Here is a 17,836-nt window from a genome sequence, read left to right as displayed (position 1 = left end):
TAGATATTTTTAAATCCTATTAATCATAATAATCAAAATTCAATCTTGTCATTCTAAAGATTTTTTTTTTTGGCGAAACTATCTATCTATCTATCTATCTATCTATCTATCTATCTATCTATCTATCTATCTATCTATCTATCTATCTATCTATCTATCTAATAATTGTTATTGTCACAGGTCTGAGGAAAACGCGGGAAGGAAGCATTGCCCTCTCCCCCCACGTCCTGCTGGAGCAATGGGCGGTGCTGATCCGCGCGGGCACGCTCACAGGCGAAGTGCACACGCGAGCAGCGCTGGTGTTGACGGTCCGTGAGTGGATTCTGCTTGAATAATATTACTGACCTACATCTCTGAGACAGGCCTGCACATTTGCGCAAACATTTTGGTCGAAACGGCGAGCGCGCGGAACGAAACGGCAGGCAGGATGAGCAAAGTCCAGGGCGGCATGAAATGTGTCAAATACCTGCTGTTCGTCTTCAACTTCATATTCTGGGTAAGTGCGGAGAGTGTTGATGATGTCACACATACATGCTCTGGTTTAGAATGAAATGCGCGAAAGCAAATGTACGTGGATTTGATTGGCACCTGTTTGTCCTGGAGTTGCTCAACATCTGTATGATGCTTTTGGCTCAAATTTGGCATAGTGCAGCTTTCTATGGAGCCTAGCAACAACAATGGCACCACATTTGGGATGGCGATGTTTTGGTACACTACATGTAACGTTAGGTGACAGATGTCGGTCGTGTCTCAAATCTAGTGAGCGTCCTACCTGGACAACACGTCTGAGCATCATAGACACGTGCAGACATTTTGAACATTGTACGTGCATCAGGCGCCTACTGGATAGACAGCATCTATGTGCCTTTGTTTTTTTTGTTTGTATACTATCCATAGGTCACTGACAAGAATAAGGCTGGCTGTTATGCTTTTTTTGTTGAGTGTATATTTTTAGCATGTATAGCCTATGTATATTTTATATTTTGATGTGTATAAAGTACACACAATACCAGTCAAAAGTTTTTGAGCAATAAGATTTTTAATGTTTTGTAAAGAAGTTTCTTTTGCTCACCAAGCCTGCATTTATTTGATTCAAAGTACAGCAAAAACATTTAAACATTTTTACTATTTAAAATAACTGTTTTCTATTTGAATATATTTTAAAATGTAATTTATTCTGTGGTTTCAAGCTGAATTTTTAGCATCAGTCACATGATCCTTCAGAAATCATTCCAATTATTATTATTATTATTATTATGTAGAAAACCGCAGAGTAGAATTGTTTCATATTTCTTTGATGATAAGGAAGTTTAGAAAAACAGCATTTATTTGAAACAGAAATCTTTTGTAGCATTATAAATGTCTTTATCATTACTTTTGATCAATTTAAAGCACCCTTGCTAAATAAAAGTATTAATTTATATAATTGCTTTGCAAAAAAAAATATATATACACACACACACACACACACACACACACACACACACACACACACTTACTCCAAACTTTTGAATGGTATATTTTAAATACATTTTGACATTTGGATCTTTCTATTCATCAAAGAATCCTGAAAAAATGTACTCAACTGTTTTAAATATTGATAAAAATAATAAATAATAATGTTTATTGAACAGCAAATCCGCTTATTAGCATGGTTTTTGAATGATCATGTTATTGGTGTAATGATGCTTAAAATTTAGCTTTGAAATCACAAGAATAAATTACATTTTCAAATATATAAAAATATACATTTTCTAATATAAGTTTTTCAAAACAATATTTCAAAGTTTTAGTGTTTTTGCTGTACTTTGGATCAAATAGAGACATTCTTGGTGAGCAGTAGAGACTTCTTTAAAAACACTGAAAATCTTACTGTTCAAAAACTTTTGACTGGTAGTGTGTATATATCAGAGAAATGCAAATAATTAAACTTACATTTTAATTCATATAAAACTAATTTGAATTCTAAAATCTATTAGTAGACTCTTGATTGAATGTAGAGTGGCTTTATTGTGCTTACTAAGCTATTACACAATAATTGACATTTTAATTTGGAGCATATAGCATATAGTTTAGGACAGTTTTATCTAGAAAAGCTTGGGACGGTTTTCAGCTTTCCTGTTGCTAAAACAGAAGATCATTCCATAATCAACAGCGAGGTCACTGCTTTGATTCCCAGGGATTGTGATTACTGATAAAAGGTGTACCTTGAATGCAGTGCAAATCACTTTAGATAAAAGGTGTTTGTAAATGCAAATGTTGCTAGCCAACATAGAGAATAGGCTTTTAGAAGAGTTTCTTCTGTATGTATATATATATATATATAATGCTTGCTTGAGCTGAACTGTTAACTGTAACTGTAATCATTCCATACCACTATTGCTTATTGTTTTTTTGGGTGTCTGTCAATCCACTTGCATGTTGGATATTCTCCAAGTGTGTTTTAATTGGCTCCTAGAGTCATTTTCTAGTACTTCCCACCAGCTGAGAGTGACAAATGTTTAACAGACTGTCAGTTGGTTGTGACATTTTCGACATAACTCATGCACGACCAGATACACAGAATTACTCTTATATGGGATTCATTTGAGATTGTGATGAAGATTTCCTTTGGAAAAGTTATAGAAACAAAATGAATCCATATTGTGCTTCAAAGTGGAAAACATACGTCTAAACACTGATTATGTATGTTTGTTAAAGGGATAGTTCACCCAAAAATGAAAATGTGATGTTTATCTGCTTACCCCCAGGGCATCCAAGATGTAGGTGACTTTGTTTTTTCAGTGGAACACAAACAAAGATTTTTAACTCAAACCGTTGCAGTCTGTCAGTCATATAATGGCAGTCAATGGTTACCAAATCTTCAAGAGTAAAAAAAACATACACAGACAAAACCAAATTAAATCATGCGGCTTCTGATGATAAAAGAGGTTTTAAGACACAAAACAATCGGTCTGTGCAAAAAAACTGAACAGTATTTATATCATTATTTACTTCTGAATCTAGAGAGTTCTACTCTCCTGGGCGCGTTCACATCAGCGATCTGTCGCGCTGTAAGTCACTCATTGTTTACATAGTGCATATTGGCCTCTCAAAATGGTAATTACTTGTGCTTATCCTGATTCTGGCAACCGATTAAAAACTAAAAGATTATGTTTCCTTGTGCGAACTCACCTGGGAGTGTTGACTTTTCTCCAACTACATTGCCAGAGTAATCCAAGCCATTGCGGTGTATTAGAGGTAAATAATGATATAAATACTGTTCAGTTTCTTGCACAGACCGATCGCTGTGTGTCTCAAGACCTCTTATATCGTCACAAGCCGCAGGGTTTAATTTGGTTTTGTCTGTGTATGCTTTTTTTACTCTTAAATATTTGGTGCCCATTGACTGCCATTATATGACTGACAGACTGCAGCGGTTTGAGTTAAAAATCTTTGTTTGTGTTCTACTGAAGAAACAAAGTCACCTACATCTTCGATGCCCTGGAGGTAAGCAGATAAACATCAAATTTTAATTTTTGGGTGAACTATCCCTTTAATTGTACTTCCACATCAACAGTTTACTAACAGGATTCTTGATGCTTCTTGCAGTACGTAAGAAGCAAACAACATACATAATCCAACATAAGTGGCTTTGAAATTCCTCTGTGGCTGTGCGAAATGTTTTTAAGATGCAAGCTGCACACGCTGCATGAGCAAACCTTCAACGCTTGTCTTCAGTCACTAGAAAAAGATCGGGTTACTGTGGAAAGTTATTGAAAGTACCTCCCTCCTGTGCTTAATTCAGCACTCCTTTATTCACTGGACCACAGTGAATTCTCAAGGGTGTGTTAAAAGTGACACTGAACTTTTTCTCTATGATAGCGTTATCGTTTGTTCAAAGATGAGGCCACATGTTTTTGTCACATGCATGGGATACGGAGAGATAAGTAATTGTAGATTAAGTCAAATCTTTTGATAATAATGTTATCAGTTGCTTTTGACACTATTATTTGTTTGATAAAAGTACAATCCTAGTGCTATAAACGCATAAATTCATCACGGTCTAAATAAAGATATACTTGTTTTATCTGATTGCTGCTGCTTCTTCAAGGGATAGATCATCAGGAACAAAACTCACCGATGTTATTCCAACCCCATATTAATTACTATGATTAGCACACGCTATTCAAAGTCAAACGATAGCTTTGTGTGAGAAACAGGCTCAAAGCCATTATTCAATCTTCACCTACTAATTTGTGCTTATGTTCAAATAAAAAAATTGTGCCTTCTATTATTAGTGCATTACGTCATTGAAGTAAAAGTCATTTGTTTACATGTATCACCTGACTAGTTGTGATGCTGTTTAGTAAACAATACTTTAAATTACCACTGTTTTTATATTTTCAAATGGGGATTTATTAACCTTTTTGTAGCTTGGCAGTATAAATCACTATCCTGTTTGGTTGTGTTGAAAAATGGAGCTCAAATACGCTGTGCTTTTTTGTTTTATGGTAAAGAAATAATATTATTTACATTTGCATTGAAGGTTTATATTTAATCGGTTCATGCATGACCCTAGTGCCAAGTTTTAACTACAGGAAAGTGTTATGTATTATTTGGATGCATATATTATATTATTATAAATTGATTAAATGATATAAAGGTTAATAATTGATTATAAAATTCTAATAAAAATGATGTTTCATAAATGTATACTTATTTAATGCAGAAGCTGACAGATCTTATAATTGGATTAGATTGCATTATTTTAGAATACTATTGTACTATTATTTTAGTATTGTATTATACTATTGTAGTATTTATTCATATTTCAGTTTTTTCAGTTTCAGTTACATTTTAATTTTATAAGTTTTAGTATTTTTTTTTCATGTGCTTTTGCATTTTTAGTGCAAATTGTTTTGTTATTTTATAAATTGTAGTATTTTTGTCATGTACTTTTGCATTTTTTGTCATAATTATGACTAAGAATGTAGACTAGTTTTTTTTATATGTAGAGATAATTGCTGACATTAAAAGTCATGACTGACTTTTTTCATTTTATATGTATATTTTTAATGTCAAAATAATGTCAATCAACTTTTTAGCAACACTTAAATATGTAATTTTACAAAACATAAAGCATGAAATTATGAGTCATACTTGTGACAAAAATGTAGGCTTTTTATGTTTTTAGGTATTTTTTTACATTATTTAAACTTTTAATGTCATAACTTTTTATCTTGTAATTTTGTCATCAAAAGTAAAAATTTTGAGATAAGTTGTAGTATTTTTGTCATGTGCTTTTGCATTTTTTTAACTTAATTTAATTTAATTTGTGCTAGGCAACAATTAAATATGAATAATCGCAATCAAAATAAAAGTTTTTGTTTATATAATATATGTGCATGTACTGTGTATGTTTATTATGTATGTATAAAGACACACATACAGTATATATTTTGAAAATATTTACATGTATACTGTATATTTATATTAATATAATTAAATTATAACATATTTATTTAAATATATATTAGAGGTCGACCGATATTGGTTTTTACCGATACCGATAGCTAGGTTGGACCACACTGGCCGATACCGATTAATTAACCGATAGTTTTTGAAAATGGATACTTAACGGCAACTAAAATAGTGCTCTACTATTAAAAAAAATAAATACTAAACCATACTTTGTAAATAAATAAAAATATTAATATTAATTATATATTGATCATTAATGTTAACAAAATAAACTTCAAAATTTAACAATATTACAGTAAATGTTGAAATTAACAGACTCTAACAAGGAACAATACTTCTATTCTACAGCTTTCATCAATCTTAGTTGATGTTACAAATTGGCTCATTGTAAAGGGGTGTGAATCTTTACATTTTAACAATATGTAAAATTGCAGGTTTTATGCCTTTTGTTTATATTTGGAATCTCTGTATGTCAGTACTGCCATCTTAAAAATTAAGATTCAATTTAATTACTTATTACTTATTTTCAATATCAACTAAATATAACCATGCGTCATATTCTCCGTTTTCAATATTACTGCACATGGCTACATTTTCATTTACATTTTATATCAAATAGATTTTTCCATTATATAAGCAGCCTACTTTTTTTTAAACAATTACTTATTTAAAATAAGTGTTCTTTTTTCTTTATCATTTGATTATTACCGATGAGATCGTAGCAGCAGCTTCTTTAACAGGCTGCATTAAAACGAATGCAGATCTATTTCGATATATCAAATGTTTTGTCCTGCTCTGAAAACATATCTGCCTGTGTGTACTGTACATCAGTTTCGTATAAAAGTATTCGAAAATGCAAGTGCATTTAACCGCATCCACAATCTAGCTTTTTAGGACGAACAAACCCAAAGCACAAGTGAAAGTCTGTCAGTGCGCGAGTTTAGAGCATCTAATAGTACTGCATTACAAACAGCAGAAATGAAGGCATATGTAAAGTAAAAAACTCCGGTTAAAAGTTCACACTGTCAAACAATACACATGTAGCTCACAGTGCAAATCCTGTGCAATGAAGCCCGCCGCGTCTCTAGCGCGCACAGGTGCCATATGCGAGGAAAACACAAGCTCATTGAAGAGAGGATTGCGATGCATCGGAGAATCCTTTTTTTCACCCACCCTTAATGAAACCGGACAAATGTGCAGCGCTGCGTTGCGCGGATAACTTGCAGGTATCACAAACACACACAGGACACGTTGTGTAGTTCAAGCAGAAATCTAAAACAGTTTATTTATTCACCAAAACGGGCAAATGTTTACTTCAAGAATGATAAAAAAGCGGCAAAGGTTAGATTAAAGAACAGATCAAACGGAAAGGGAAAGTGCGATCTATCGTCAATTGCAGCCATTTCAGAAACAATTTCTTTTCTGTTTTACATTTATGTTTAAATATTATTTGTTTTGTTTCAGTTTAATATGTTAATTACGAAAGAAGTTTGTGTAATTTGTAAATTTCATAAAGGACGTGGAATGAATTGTACGGCAATACGCCGGGAGAACTGGAGAGGGTCAGACACAATTTTTGACCACTTTGTACGTTTTTATTTGCTAAAAATCCCTTCTTAAACGAATTTCGTTTTGTATCATTTTTATCTTAATTTTTAATAGATATTTTTGTTGATCAGTTATTAAAATCAAATAAGAACAGGAAAATGGCATTGTAAAATAAAGTGCGTATCTACCATGCTTCCGCTGCCAGACGAAAAGGCTAAAACATTAATTATAGCTCTATATGAAGCATACAGACTTTATTAGAGCTACAGAAATAAAAAAATATTTTGCTTAAATGCACAATACTCAATCTTCCAGCCCAGGGTCAAGTCTTAATCAACATTAACAATGATTTGGGACAGATCTGTAATGTAAAACTATGGCGCGCTGTGACTCGGCAGGATTCTGTTGGCTGAATGAACACAGTTTGCTTTCTCAGGTCACACTTTGCTGGCTAACAATATCACCAGCTGGATATAAATCAGTACAAATATATGGTAACAATCCTGACATAAAACATTGGTCTGGGGCTTAACCTCTCATACTCTATGACAGCAGAGCGGAGCGTGAGCCGCTTCAGCAAAGAACGCAACCCGGGAAAACTATCGGCAAGTATTTTTGCCGATAACCGATAGGTCGGCCAATCAACTATCGGTGCCGATTAATCGGCAAAACCGATACATCGGTCGACCTCTAATATATATGCATCTGTGTGTATTTGTATATTAATACATATACCAAGTACGCACACTTATGTTATGTACACAAAAACTTTTATTTTAAATGCGATTAATTGCGATTAATCATTGCCCAGCAGTAAATTGAATGTACTTTTATTTTTTTCTCTATTAAAATTTAATTTGGTTGTATTTTTGATTTTAATAATTCTACTTTAGCTTGAACTTATTTTATTTCAGATAGTTGCAAAACAGGATTTCCTGCATTTCATTTTCCATGCTCAGCTCAATTGAAAGAGTTATTTTAAAGCCTCTCTTTAGTCTTTAGTCTTGGTCTTTTGAATCCGCACAAAAGTCATAGGAACCGTTCAAAGAGCACATGTAACTCCTCCTACTCCTCATCACACTGTGATTTTGTTACTGTGCTAATGGTCTCATTAGATTGGCTTAAACAGTTAGTGTAAGATGTAATGTAGGACAGTGGCGTCAGTCATTGGTTATCTGTAGAGTGGTCTCACTGCGCGGGACAGCAAGGCCTTTGTCTCCGAGAGGGCAGGCAAAAAAAGAAGTGGGTCGTTGTCCTGTGCAGTTTTATGTCCTGGTGTTGCGTAGGGTGGGTATGAGGGGGCAGGGGATGGCACCGGGGGATGGTGGATGCTAGCAGGGCAAGACTGTCAGACTGGCACAGCCTGCCTGTTGATCATAGAGATTTGCACAATAGTAGACCTACAGTGGCCCTAAAAACGTTTTAGATAATCAAATTACACACAAAAAAAACATGCTGGATGCTGGACTTTTTCTCAAAATATTGCCTTTGCACTAAAAATCTGGTCCATATATAATTATTTTTGGGGTATTTATAAAGTCATTTGAATGGAAAACCATTTTCACCAAACTTGGTAAATCATAATTATGACATAGAAAGCTGACATAGCAAGTCATAATTATGAGATAAAAGTCAAAATTCTAACAAAGATCTCATATGACATCACATAATTGAGATTTAAAGACACAGTTCTGACAAAAAGGCAGAAGGCTCTTTTTTCATTTTAATATTTTTTAGATGATTTTTTTGGAGATTATGACAAAAATTTAGCCTTTATTTTAAGTTTTTGTCATAATTTCAGTTTTCTAACATAAAAAGTCATAAGACATAACATATGACATACAAATGCAGGATTATTTAAAAAAAAAAGTCTCTGTCACTAAAGTCAAAGTTCTGAAAGTCATAATTAGGACAAAAAATGTAGACTTCATTTCTGACATTAGAAGTTGACTGACGTTGTTTTTCTTTTTTTAATGTCAAAATTAGGAAATTATGACAAAAATGTAGGTTTTTATGTCATAATTGTACATTTTTATTTCATAACTTTAAGTTTTTTCATAATTTTAATTTATACAAATGCAGAATTATTTCATAAAAGTCTCTGTCTTAAAGTCAAAGTTATAAAAGTCATAATTAGGACCAAAAATGTAGACTTAATTTCTGACCTCTAAAAGTTATGACTGACTTTTTTTAATGTCAAAATTAGGAAATTAATTATGACAAAAATTTAGCTTTTTATGTCACAATTTTACATTTTAATTTTTTTATTTCATAATTTTAAGTTTTTGTCATAATTTTAACTTTGTAACATAAAAATGTCATAAGACATAACATAATTGACATACAAATGCAGAATTATTTCATAAAAGTCTCTGTCATTAAAGTCAAACTTATGAAAGTCATAATTAGGACCAAAAATGTAGGCTTAATTTCAGATTTTTTTAATGTAAAAAATAGGAAATTATTTATGATAAACAAGCTTTTTATGTCATAATTGTAATTTTTTTAAGTGTTTGTCATAATTCAACTTTCTAACAAAAATGTCTAACATAAAAAATTATAAGACAACCTAATTGACATAAAAAGACAAAATTATGACGTACATGCAGAATTGTGATAAAAAGTCAGTTAAGACATTAAAAGTCAAAGTTAGGAGTAGTAATTATGACTAAAAATTAAGACTTTTTTTCATTTTAATATTTTTTTAAATTAAAAAATTTGCCTTATATGTCATAATTAATTTTTATTTAAGAATTTTATGTTTTTATCATAAAAAGTCTAGCATAAAATGTTACATGACAACATAATTGACATAAAAAGACAAAATAATGACATAAATGCAGAATTATGTCATATGCATTTATGGATTTTAAATGACTTAAAATATCTCTTCAGCACTTTTTAATGTCAAAATTATGAGATTTGTTCATTAAGACAAAAATTTAGCCTTCTATGTCATAATTGTGTCTTTATCTCATACTTTTTATTTTTTGTCATAATCTCAACATAAAAAGTCGTATGACATAACATAACTGACAAAGACAAATTATGAAAAAGATGCAGAATTATGTAATAAAAAGTCAAAACGGTGAGAAAGTCATAATTATGACTAAAAATGTAGAGATAAGTTGCTCACATTAAAAGTCATGACTGACTTTTTCGTTTTATATATATATTTTTAATGTCAAAATAAGATTAATTATGATAAAAGTTTAGCCCTTTTATGTCATAGCTGAACATTTTTATCTCATAATTTTAGATTTTTGTCATAATTTCAACTTTTTAAAATAATTCTAACTATTTGTATTTTTTGTATTATTTTTTTTTTTAATTATCAACGCTTAAATATGTAATTTCACAAAACAACAAAGCAGAAAATCATACTTGTGACAAAAATATAGGCTTTTTCGTGTATTTTTTGAACTATTTAAACTTTTAATGTCAACTTTTTATCATGTAATTTTGTCATCAAAAGTTAAAATTATGACATGAAATGTTAACTTTTTTTCATAATTTCAACTTTGTATTGTAGTTATGACTTAGTATTCCACAATTTTGGCATTTCAGATTGAGACTGATTTAACTAAGCACACATGAACTGTAGATTCACTGGAAATGCTGAATATTTATAAATCTAAATGTCAAGTCTGTTTCCCTTTGATTTCATAACTGAGAGGCAAAGAGACTTTCTGCTGTCTTATAGATAGACAAATGGTTATTTCCTGTATCACAATAAAGCACTTTATCTTACAGAATTTCAATCAATGCTCTATTTTAGTCAAGGTTATCCCTCAAGTTACAGTGATGGGCAAAACACCAAGTATCCTGTTCTCAAAGTCAAACCCTGCATTCATGTGCATGTGTTTGTACCTAAATAGACCTGTGCCGAATATGAAACCAATGACAGCAGTACACTGGCAAACGTCACGTATTTTGGTGATTTTTCTAATTTGTTTTACTTTTGTTTACAGCTGTCGGGCTCACTGGTGTTGGCTGTGGGATTATGGTTGAGGTTTGACCCAGACACGGCCAACCTCTTAGGCGAAAGTGATGCCCCTGAGCACTTCTTCATTGGTGAGTTGGAAAAGAAAACATTGAAGCCCACATCAAATGTTTACATAACAGTTTTTGTAGGTTTTGTAAACCTGCATAAACCTAAGCATAATATGGTGTCATGAATACAGACTTACAGGGGTTATAAGGAGAGGAAACTGACATGTGTACATCTATGAATGGGAGAAACTATAAAAAGCATATAAAATAACTAACCACAGTTCCCTTTCTTTTTCTGCACCATTTAGGAATGGGTTTATTTAAAACAGTTTATACTACAATAATAGACTGACAGAAAAAAACATGCAAGAAAAATAATTGCAGGGTTACTTACTATTTTAGCTATTTTGCTATGTGCATTTGTCATGTTTATTAATAATAGCCAGTGTTTCCCCTAGGTTTTGGCTTTGGGGGTGTCTGATGCCGGGTGCCGGTAGCCAACGCTACTTTTTTTCTGTGTAATAACAAAAACATTTATTTCAGTGAAAAAATAAGTCCAAATATCTCAATTTCAACATGTAGAACAGTACAATCTTTTTATTTTTTTAAAGAAATGGTTGTGTTTTAATTTTTCTGATAATTAAATGAAGGCATTAAACATTTATTTATTTGTTAATCAAATAAAAATGAAACCCTTTTGTTTTTTTGGAAAACAAACTAGGGTTTACTGTTGAAATTAATACATGGAAGAAAAACTGTGAGTATTCAGTTTTTGTCCTTTTAGTCATTAGACTTAGAATGTTTTCAATTTTATTTATTTTTAATTATTTTATTTTATTTTATTTTACAACACAAAGAAAACACAAAGAAATACTTTGTAAACACAACAAAACCTTTGTACTTTGTCTTTTGGATGTTGCATAAATCCAGCCAATCGGATTATAGCTCAGAAATTTAAGAAAAAAAATGTTTTTGTACAATATATATATTAGACAGATGCTGAATAGTCATTAAATGCTTACATTTTTGTAGTTAAACATGCTAATTTTCCATTGTGCACTACATAAGGGGATAAAAAGTATGTGTTGTTATAATCATATGGCATTTACACTGCAAAAAAAATGCTTTTTTACTTAGATTTTTTGTCTTGTTTCCAGCCAAGATATCTAAAAATTGAGTAAAAGTTTTTGCTTAGAAAAAGCTAAATAATCTGCCAATGGGTTAAGAAAAATAATATATATATATATATATATATATATATATAGATGGATAGATAGATAGATAGATAGATAGATAGATAGATAGATATATAGATAGATAGATATTTTGGCTGGAAACAAGACAAAAAATCTTAAGTATGAAAAGCATTTTTTGCAGTGTATTTATTCTACCATGGTACTTTGTATGTTATCAATCACAAAGCACAGGAACCATCATAAAGAAACCCATACACCGCCGTTTCATTCAAGCACAACACCAACACCCTGTTAACAAAGCACCGGGCTCCAATGGCAATTTCAGGCTGAAATTTCCCATCTGCGTCATAGAGCCCTAATGGCCTTTGTAATGGCGTATCTGATATTGGTTTTAGCCGTGATGAATGAGCAGGGACACTGATAGTTCTTGCTAATGGCTGAAGCTGATTTCTCATAGGAGAGGCTGTCTAACTGGTGTCTGTGAATTACAAAAACGATATTTCCCCTTAGCTCTGGTTTGGTCCCCAGAGTAGGCAGTTGGTGAACTACCGTTGGTTGTAAAGCTGGTCTCAGCATATACCTCATTGGTCTTCTTGTAGTTGCAGTAATTCACTTATTTTAAATGGTTAGGGGTCACTAGTTGTAGAACGGTGTTTAAAGATGTTTATTTGCTCATTTATAATCCAGCATCCTGCTGTTTATCTGCTCATGCCAGAAATTAGATGATGTACATGGGCCTCTAAAGACTAGACCACGGTCCTAAACAGCATTTATGCGCAACTACTTTGAAAGTGTTAACCACAATGATTATGAAACAAATTGCAGTACTGGGTCATTAAGTGTTGACATCATATGGTCAGATTCCCAGAAACTGAGCAAAGAGGTTAATCAGCACTGGTATAACCTTAAGCAGAACCGTTTCATTAATGTTTCATTAATGTCTCGGCGACCTAGCAAATATGAAAAAGGAGAAGTGAGAAAAGCTCTGTGGATCCATGTCTGATACACAAGATAACAAGCATTTCCTGGCAATACGCTTATACTTGGAACAAACAGTTTCTACCCAGAAACGGAAAAAAATAGCACTTGGCAAACAACTATGTGCTATGAAGCTAATAGAGCAGATACACAAAGACAAAAACAGGAAGCAAGTTGAAGAAATCAGCAAAATACATAACTTACATTCTTATATTCTAGATAGATGGATATCAAACTAAAATTTGGTATTTAAATAAATAACACTGTTATCTCCATATAAAAAACAGCTCCGCTCAGATTTAACTCAAGATATTTCAGATGCATATTTGGGTATCATGTGAAAACGGGGCCCGGACATAGGCATGGGCAAGGTGGGGCAATGCCCCCCTAAATGCTGTGACTGCCCCCCCAAACGTAAAGGAATTTCAGAATTTCATAAAACAAATAAACTAAATAGCCTTATGTAATTTATCTTATTTACACAAAGGCATGTCATTTCTGTCTCTACATGATCGCGCGTTTACAATGTCTCCTTAGCGAAAACACGGAAGGGATTGCGGACTCCATTCATAAAAACCGACTTTACTATAGCGCGGAATACCACGGAATTTGTCGATTTTTGGATTAATCGCGATATGGACTAGTGTCTGTGAAAACTGAACTGCAAAAATACTGGAAAAAGAATTTAAAAAGACTGATGATGATGGCAATGTAGAGTTTGTAGACCTCTCCACCATTTGCAAATATCTACACGGGAATAAGAATGCCTTTCCTCAGCTTGTGATTGGAATATTATCTGCATCATGCAAGAGCTCTTTCTCTACTTTGTCTCGTGTTCTTACTCCCTTCCGCCGCACTATTGCTACATGAAAGAAAAAGAAATTTAGTTATTCTGGCTCAGGAGAAGGGCATAACCACAGGCCTAGATATGGATGCATTTGTTAGTCTTTTTGCACAGAAAAGCAGACGACTGATGCTTTAATGATTGTTATAAGCCATGCTGTGTACAGAACTAAGAAATAAAAACGACAAAAAAAATACACACCAAAAAATAAATAAAATAAAAGACAAAAAAATGAAAGGATAGATAGATAGACAGAGAGACAGAGAGACAGAAAGACAGACACATTTAAAAAGTAAAAAAAAAAAAAAAAATACAAAAAACAAAACATAAATGCAGCCTCAAAAGGGCACAAGCCAGTGTCCTATTTGTGCCAGTCCCAAGCCCGGGTAAATGCAGAGGGTAGGGCATCAAACATAAAACCTATAAGACAAATGGATCAAAGGAGAAGATAGAGATATGGATAGGTGGACTAATATGATGACATCATAGTTAGTATAGTTTTCTTTGCATAGATAATTAGAGAAGCTCACCCACACTCGCCCCCCCCAATATTCTACATGCACCCCCTACTGGGGCTGGCTAAATCCGGCCCTGAAAAGCAATATTTACCAGATGCAAATTACTTTTTTACCTGAGCTAAAATCCTAACATTAAAGCTTTTTTTTTTTTCTGTTTTCAAAGACTAGAATATTAAGAAGTCTTGCTGGTGCAATGGTTTGGTCTATATTTGTGAACATTTACTAAATTTAAATATATTCACTAGGGGTGGGCGATATGACCAAATTTTCATGATATGAGTAATTTTATTTCACGGTAATGATATATATCACGATTTAGATATTTTGGCTTTAAATAGTGTATTTTGTAATATCAAAATTTTTGATTAAATAAGAATAAGAAACTAATTACAAGCAACAGGACAAAAAATAAATAAGAAATGCTACATGCATTGTGTAAAGAAATCAAATGTATGATACACTGCATATTCTGCACTGTGTAAATTAAATATATATTGCTTCTTAATTAAAGTTACAAAAGTGATTTAGTCAAAAGCAGTGAGAGATTTTCTTTCTTTTGTTGTTTGATTAACATGAATGACAGACAGCAGGAATATTAGACTGTTGTCACTTTAAGAGCTGCCCGTTTTTTTTTTTCTCAGCTGTTTGCCTTCATTTAAGATCAAAATTTTGAGGATACAAAGATGGGCAATTTGACACATACAAGTTTGTGTATTTAACTGTTCACTGCCTATAAAGCATCAATAAACTTAATAGTTCAATACTCTCAGGCTCTATGAGCACCATCTCTCGACATATAGCTAAATGAGTTTTCTTTAGCTGCTGGTTGCATTTCAAATGGCTTTAAATCACTTGTTTTTAAACTGTAATGTTTAAAAACGTGTACAAGCGAAACATTTTTGTGACCACACAGCACAGCAATGTCACGTGATCATGTAACCGTGATAGAGAAAATAGTCCAAAATTTCTACCGGTTAATTGTGTCTGCTGGTATGTTGCCCACATATGTCTGTCTTTTGTATTACTATTTTTTCAATAATGTAAGTGAAATTAACAGTTGTACTGTAGTTAGGTGAAGAGTTACAGTTGAGATCAAAAGTTTACATACACCTTGCAGAATCTGCAAAATGTTTTTTATTAAATAAGAGGGATCATACAAAATGCATGTTATTTTTCATTAAACGCGATTTACGCCTTTACAAAGCTTCTCTTGCACATGCAAATTTAATTTACGCTTACAGTCTTATGTACACTTACGCAACTCTTACCCCGCGTATGCAAATCATTTAGGCACAATTATAACGCCATAATTTAAACGCTCACTGATGCTCTAGAAGGAAACATGATGCATTAAGAGCTGGGGGGTGAAAACATTTGAACAGAATGAAGACGTGTACATTTTTCTTATTTTGCATAAATATATATTTTTTCATTTAGTACTTCCTTTCAGAAGCTACCGAAGATACTTACATGTTCCCCAGAAGACGAGTTAAATTTACTCTGATTTTCAAATTCCAAAAGGTTTCACCCTCCCAGCTCTAATGCATTGTGTTTTCTTCTGAAGCATCAGTTAGCATTTGAACCTTCTGTAATAGTGGCATATGAATCCCTCAGTTGTCTTTGGTGTGAAAAGATGGAGCTCAAAATCATACAGTCATTGTTGGAAAAGGTTCAAATAAACAAAAACGCTGAAAAAACAAAGAATTTTTGAATTTTGAAACCTGAAGGATTTTTTTTTTTTTTTTTTGAAGAAAAGCAGGCAGTTTAACTGTTCAGGACAAACAAGGGACTCATGAACTAAACAAAATATCACTAAGCAAAAAACAGCTGTAAATCATTCAGGTAACAACACAGTATGAAGAATCAAGTGTATGTAAACTTTTGAACAGGGTATTTTTTATAAATTCAACTATTATTTTTTCTTGTGGACTATATGTCTTTTATGTGACATTTCAGGTCAGTACTAAATAAAAAATAACATGCATTTTGTATGAGCCCTCTTATTTTGGTAAAATAATTAACATTTTAGATTCTCAAAGGTGTATGAAAACTTTTGACCTCAGCTGTATATCTGTTGCTCTATTGTGCGTTTTAGCATCCAGGACTGAAACAATCCATTTCATAATAAACTGACAGCCTGTGATCTTCCGGTAAACATCTTTGCAGATGAGTCGAAGCTTTCCATGTGCTCATCTTTTTGCTTTTCTTGATCTTGCGTCATCAGTAAACAACAATCGGCCATTTTCCATGCTCTCAAGTCAACTGTATTGCCTGAGTCCTGGCATGTTTAAGAGAAAACCCTCTGCCCATTTAGAGATGTTCAGTGTTTACAGTATAAGGAGGGCGGGAGGGCCGTTTATATGAAGTGTCAGTATGTTTTCCATCCATTTGGCAATTAGGAAGTCAAGAGTAGTAAGGGCTTGGTGTTTTTAGCTTGCTGAACTCACAGAGGACTCATGTCAAATCTCCTTTGTCCTCTTCTCGAAAACAACATTATTTTCTCCCTTGGGGATTAATTATTGTGTGTTGTGACGATTGCCTTCCATGAGCCTTAATAAAACCTCAGGAAAGCTTCAGTGCAGTGCTTTTTGCCAAGCCTTTTTGACTCCTTAGAGGATGGAAAGTCAATGGAGTCATATCTGTAATGTTAACCTGTGTTTAAGAGTGGAAACATGTTTAAAGCTGTGCATACTGCTGGCTGTTATTTCATAGTCTGCTGTTAAAAAACAGGATATTTAGTGCATTTAGCTTCACCAGGCCCTCCGATTTTGCTCTAGTTTATCTTTTTTTCCGTTAATTAGTTTGGCCCTAGCTTGTCTAAGGTGGCTCTGAGATGGTGCCGAGGGAAAGCAGTTTCTCACGAGGGAGATTGCGTCATCCTAGCGACGGGCGTCTTGGGTGACTGTGACACACAGACGTGTTAGCGCCCTTCGTCTGGGGTGCCTGAATTGTTGCTATGGTGAGTTAATTGGCAAGAAGAGGAGAATGACAACAAGATCATGAATTTCCTGTAATCATGGATGTCCAGAATAGACCTGAAATGTTATGTCTTCAAGTAGAGCTTTACATTTTCTCACGAAAATTAGAGTGGTGTTGACAGAATGCTAAAGTGTTGTTCCAGGGCATGGCTAGAGTGTTTTTAGGTGGATATTTAACGGTTTTCTGGTCTTTATAACACATTTGGTCTCCAAAGAAAAGCACCCAACAATAATATTCAAAAGTAAAGTTTGTATAATTAATAGACTTTTTAAATAACAGCCATTCATTCTCAAGTGAAAAAATTGTAGCTTAACAAT

At 33.0% G+C, this 17,836-nt stretch overlaps 1 protein-coding gene across 1 annotated transcript in view; it reads left to right on the top strand.

The window, feature by feature from the left end:
- The first annotated feature begins 251 nt into the window (after nt 1–251).
- Nucleotides 252–17,836, top strand: part of tspan2a (tetraspanin 2a) — a 27,718-nt gene continuing 10,133 nt past the window's right edge. Inside the window, exons 1-2 of the mRNA XM_073852652.1 lie at nt 252–496; nt 10,983–11,085. Of these exons, the coding sequence (XP_073708753.1) occupies nt 428–496; nt 10,983–11,085 (172 nt within the window). The 5' untranslated portion in view covers nt 252–427. The remainder of the gene's footprint in view (nt 497–10,982; nt 11,086–17,836) is intronic.

This window comes from Garra rufa, chromosome 12, assembly GCF_049309525.1.
Source record: "Garra rufa chromosome 12, GarRuf1.0, whole genome shotgun sequence".
Lineage (NCBI taxonomy): Eukaryota > Metazoa > Chordata > Actinopteri > Cypriniformes > Cyprinidae > Garra > Garra rufa.
Note: the sequence above shows the minus strand (reverse complement) of the source record. Positions and strands in the feature narration are given on the sequence as shown.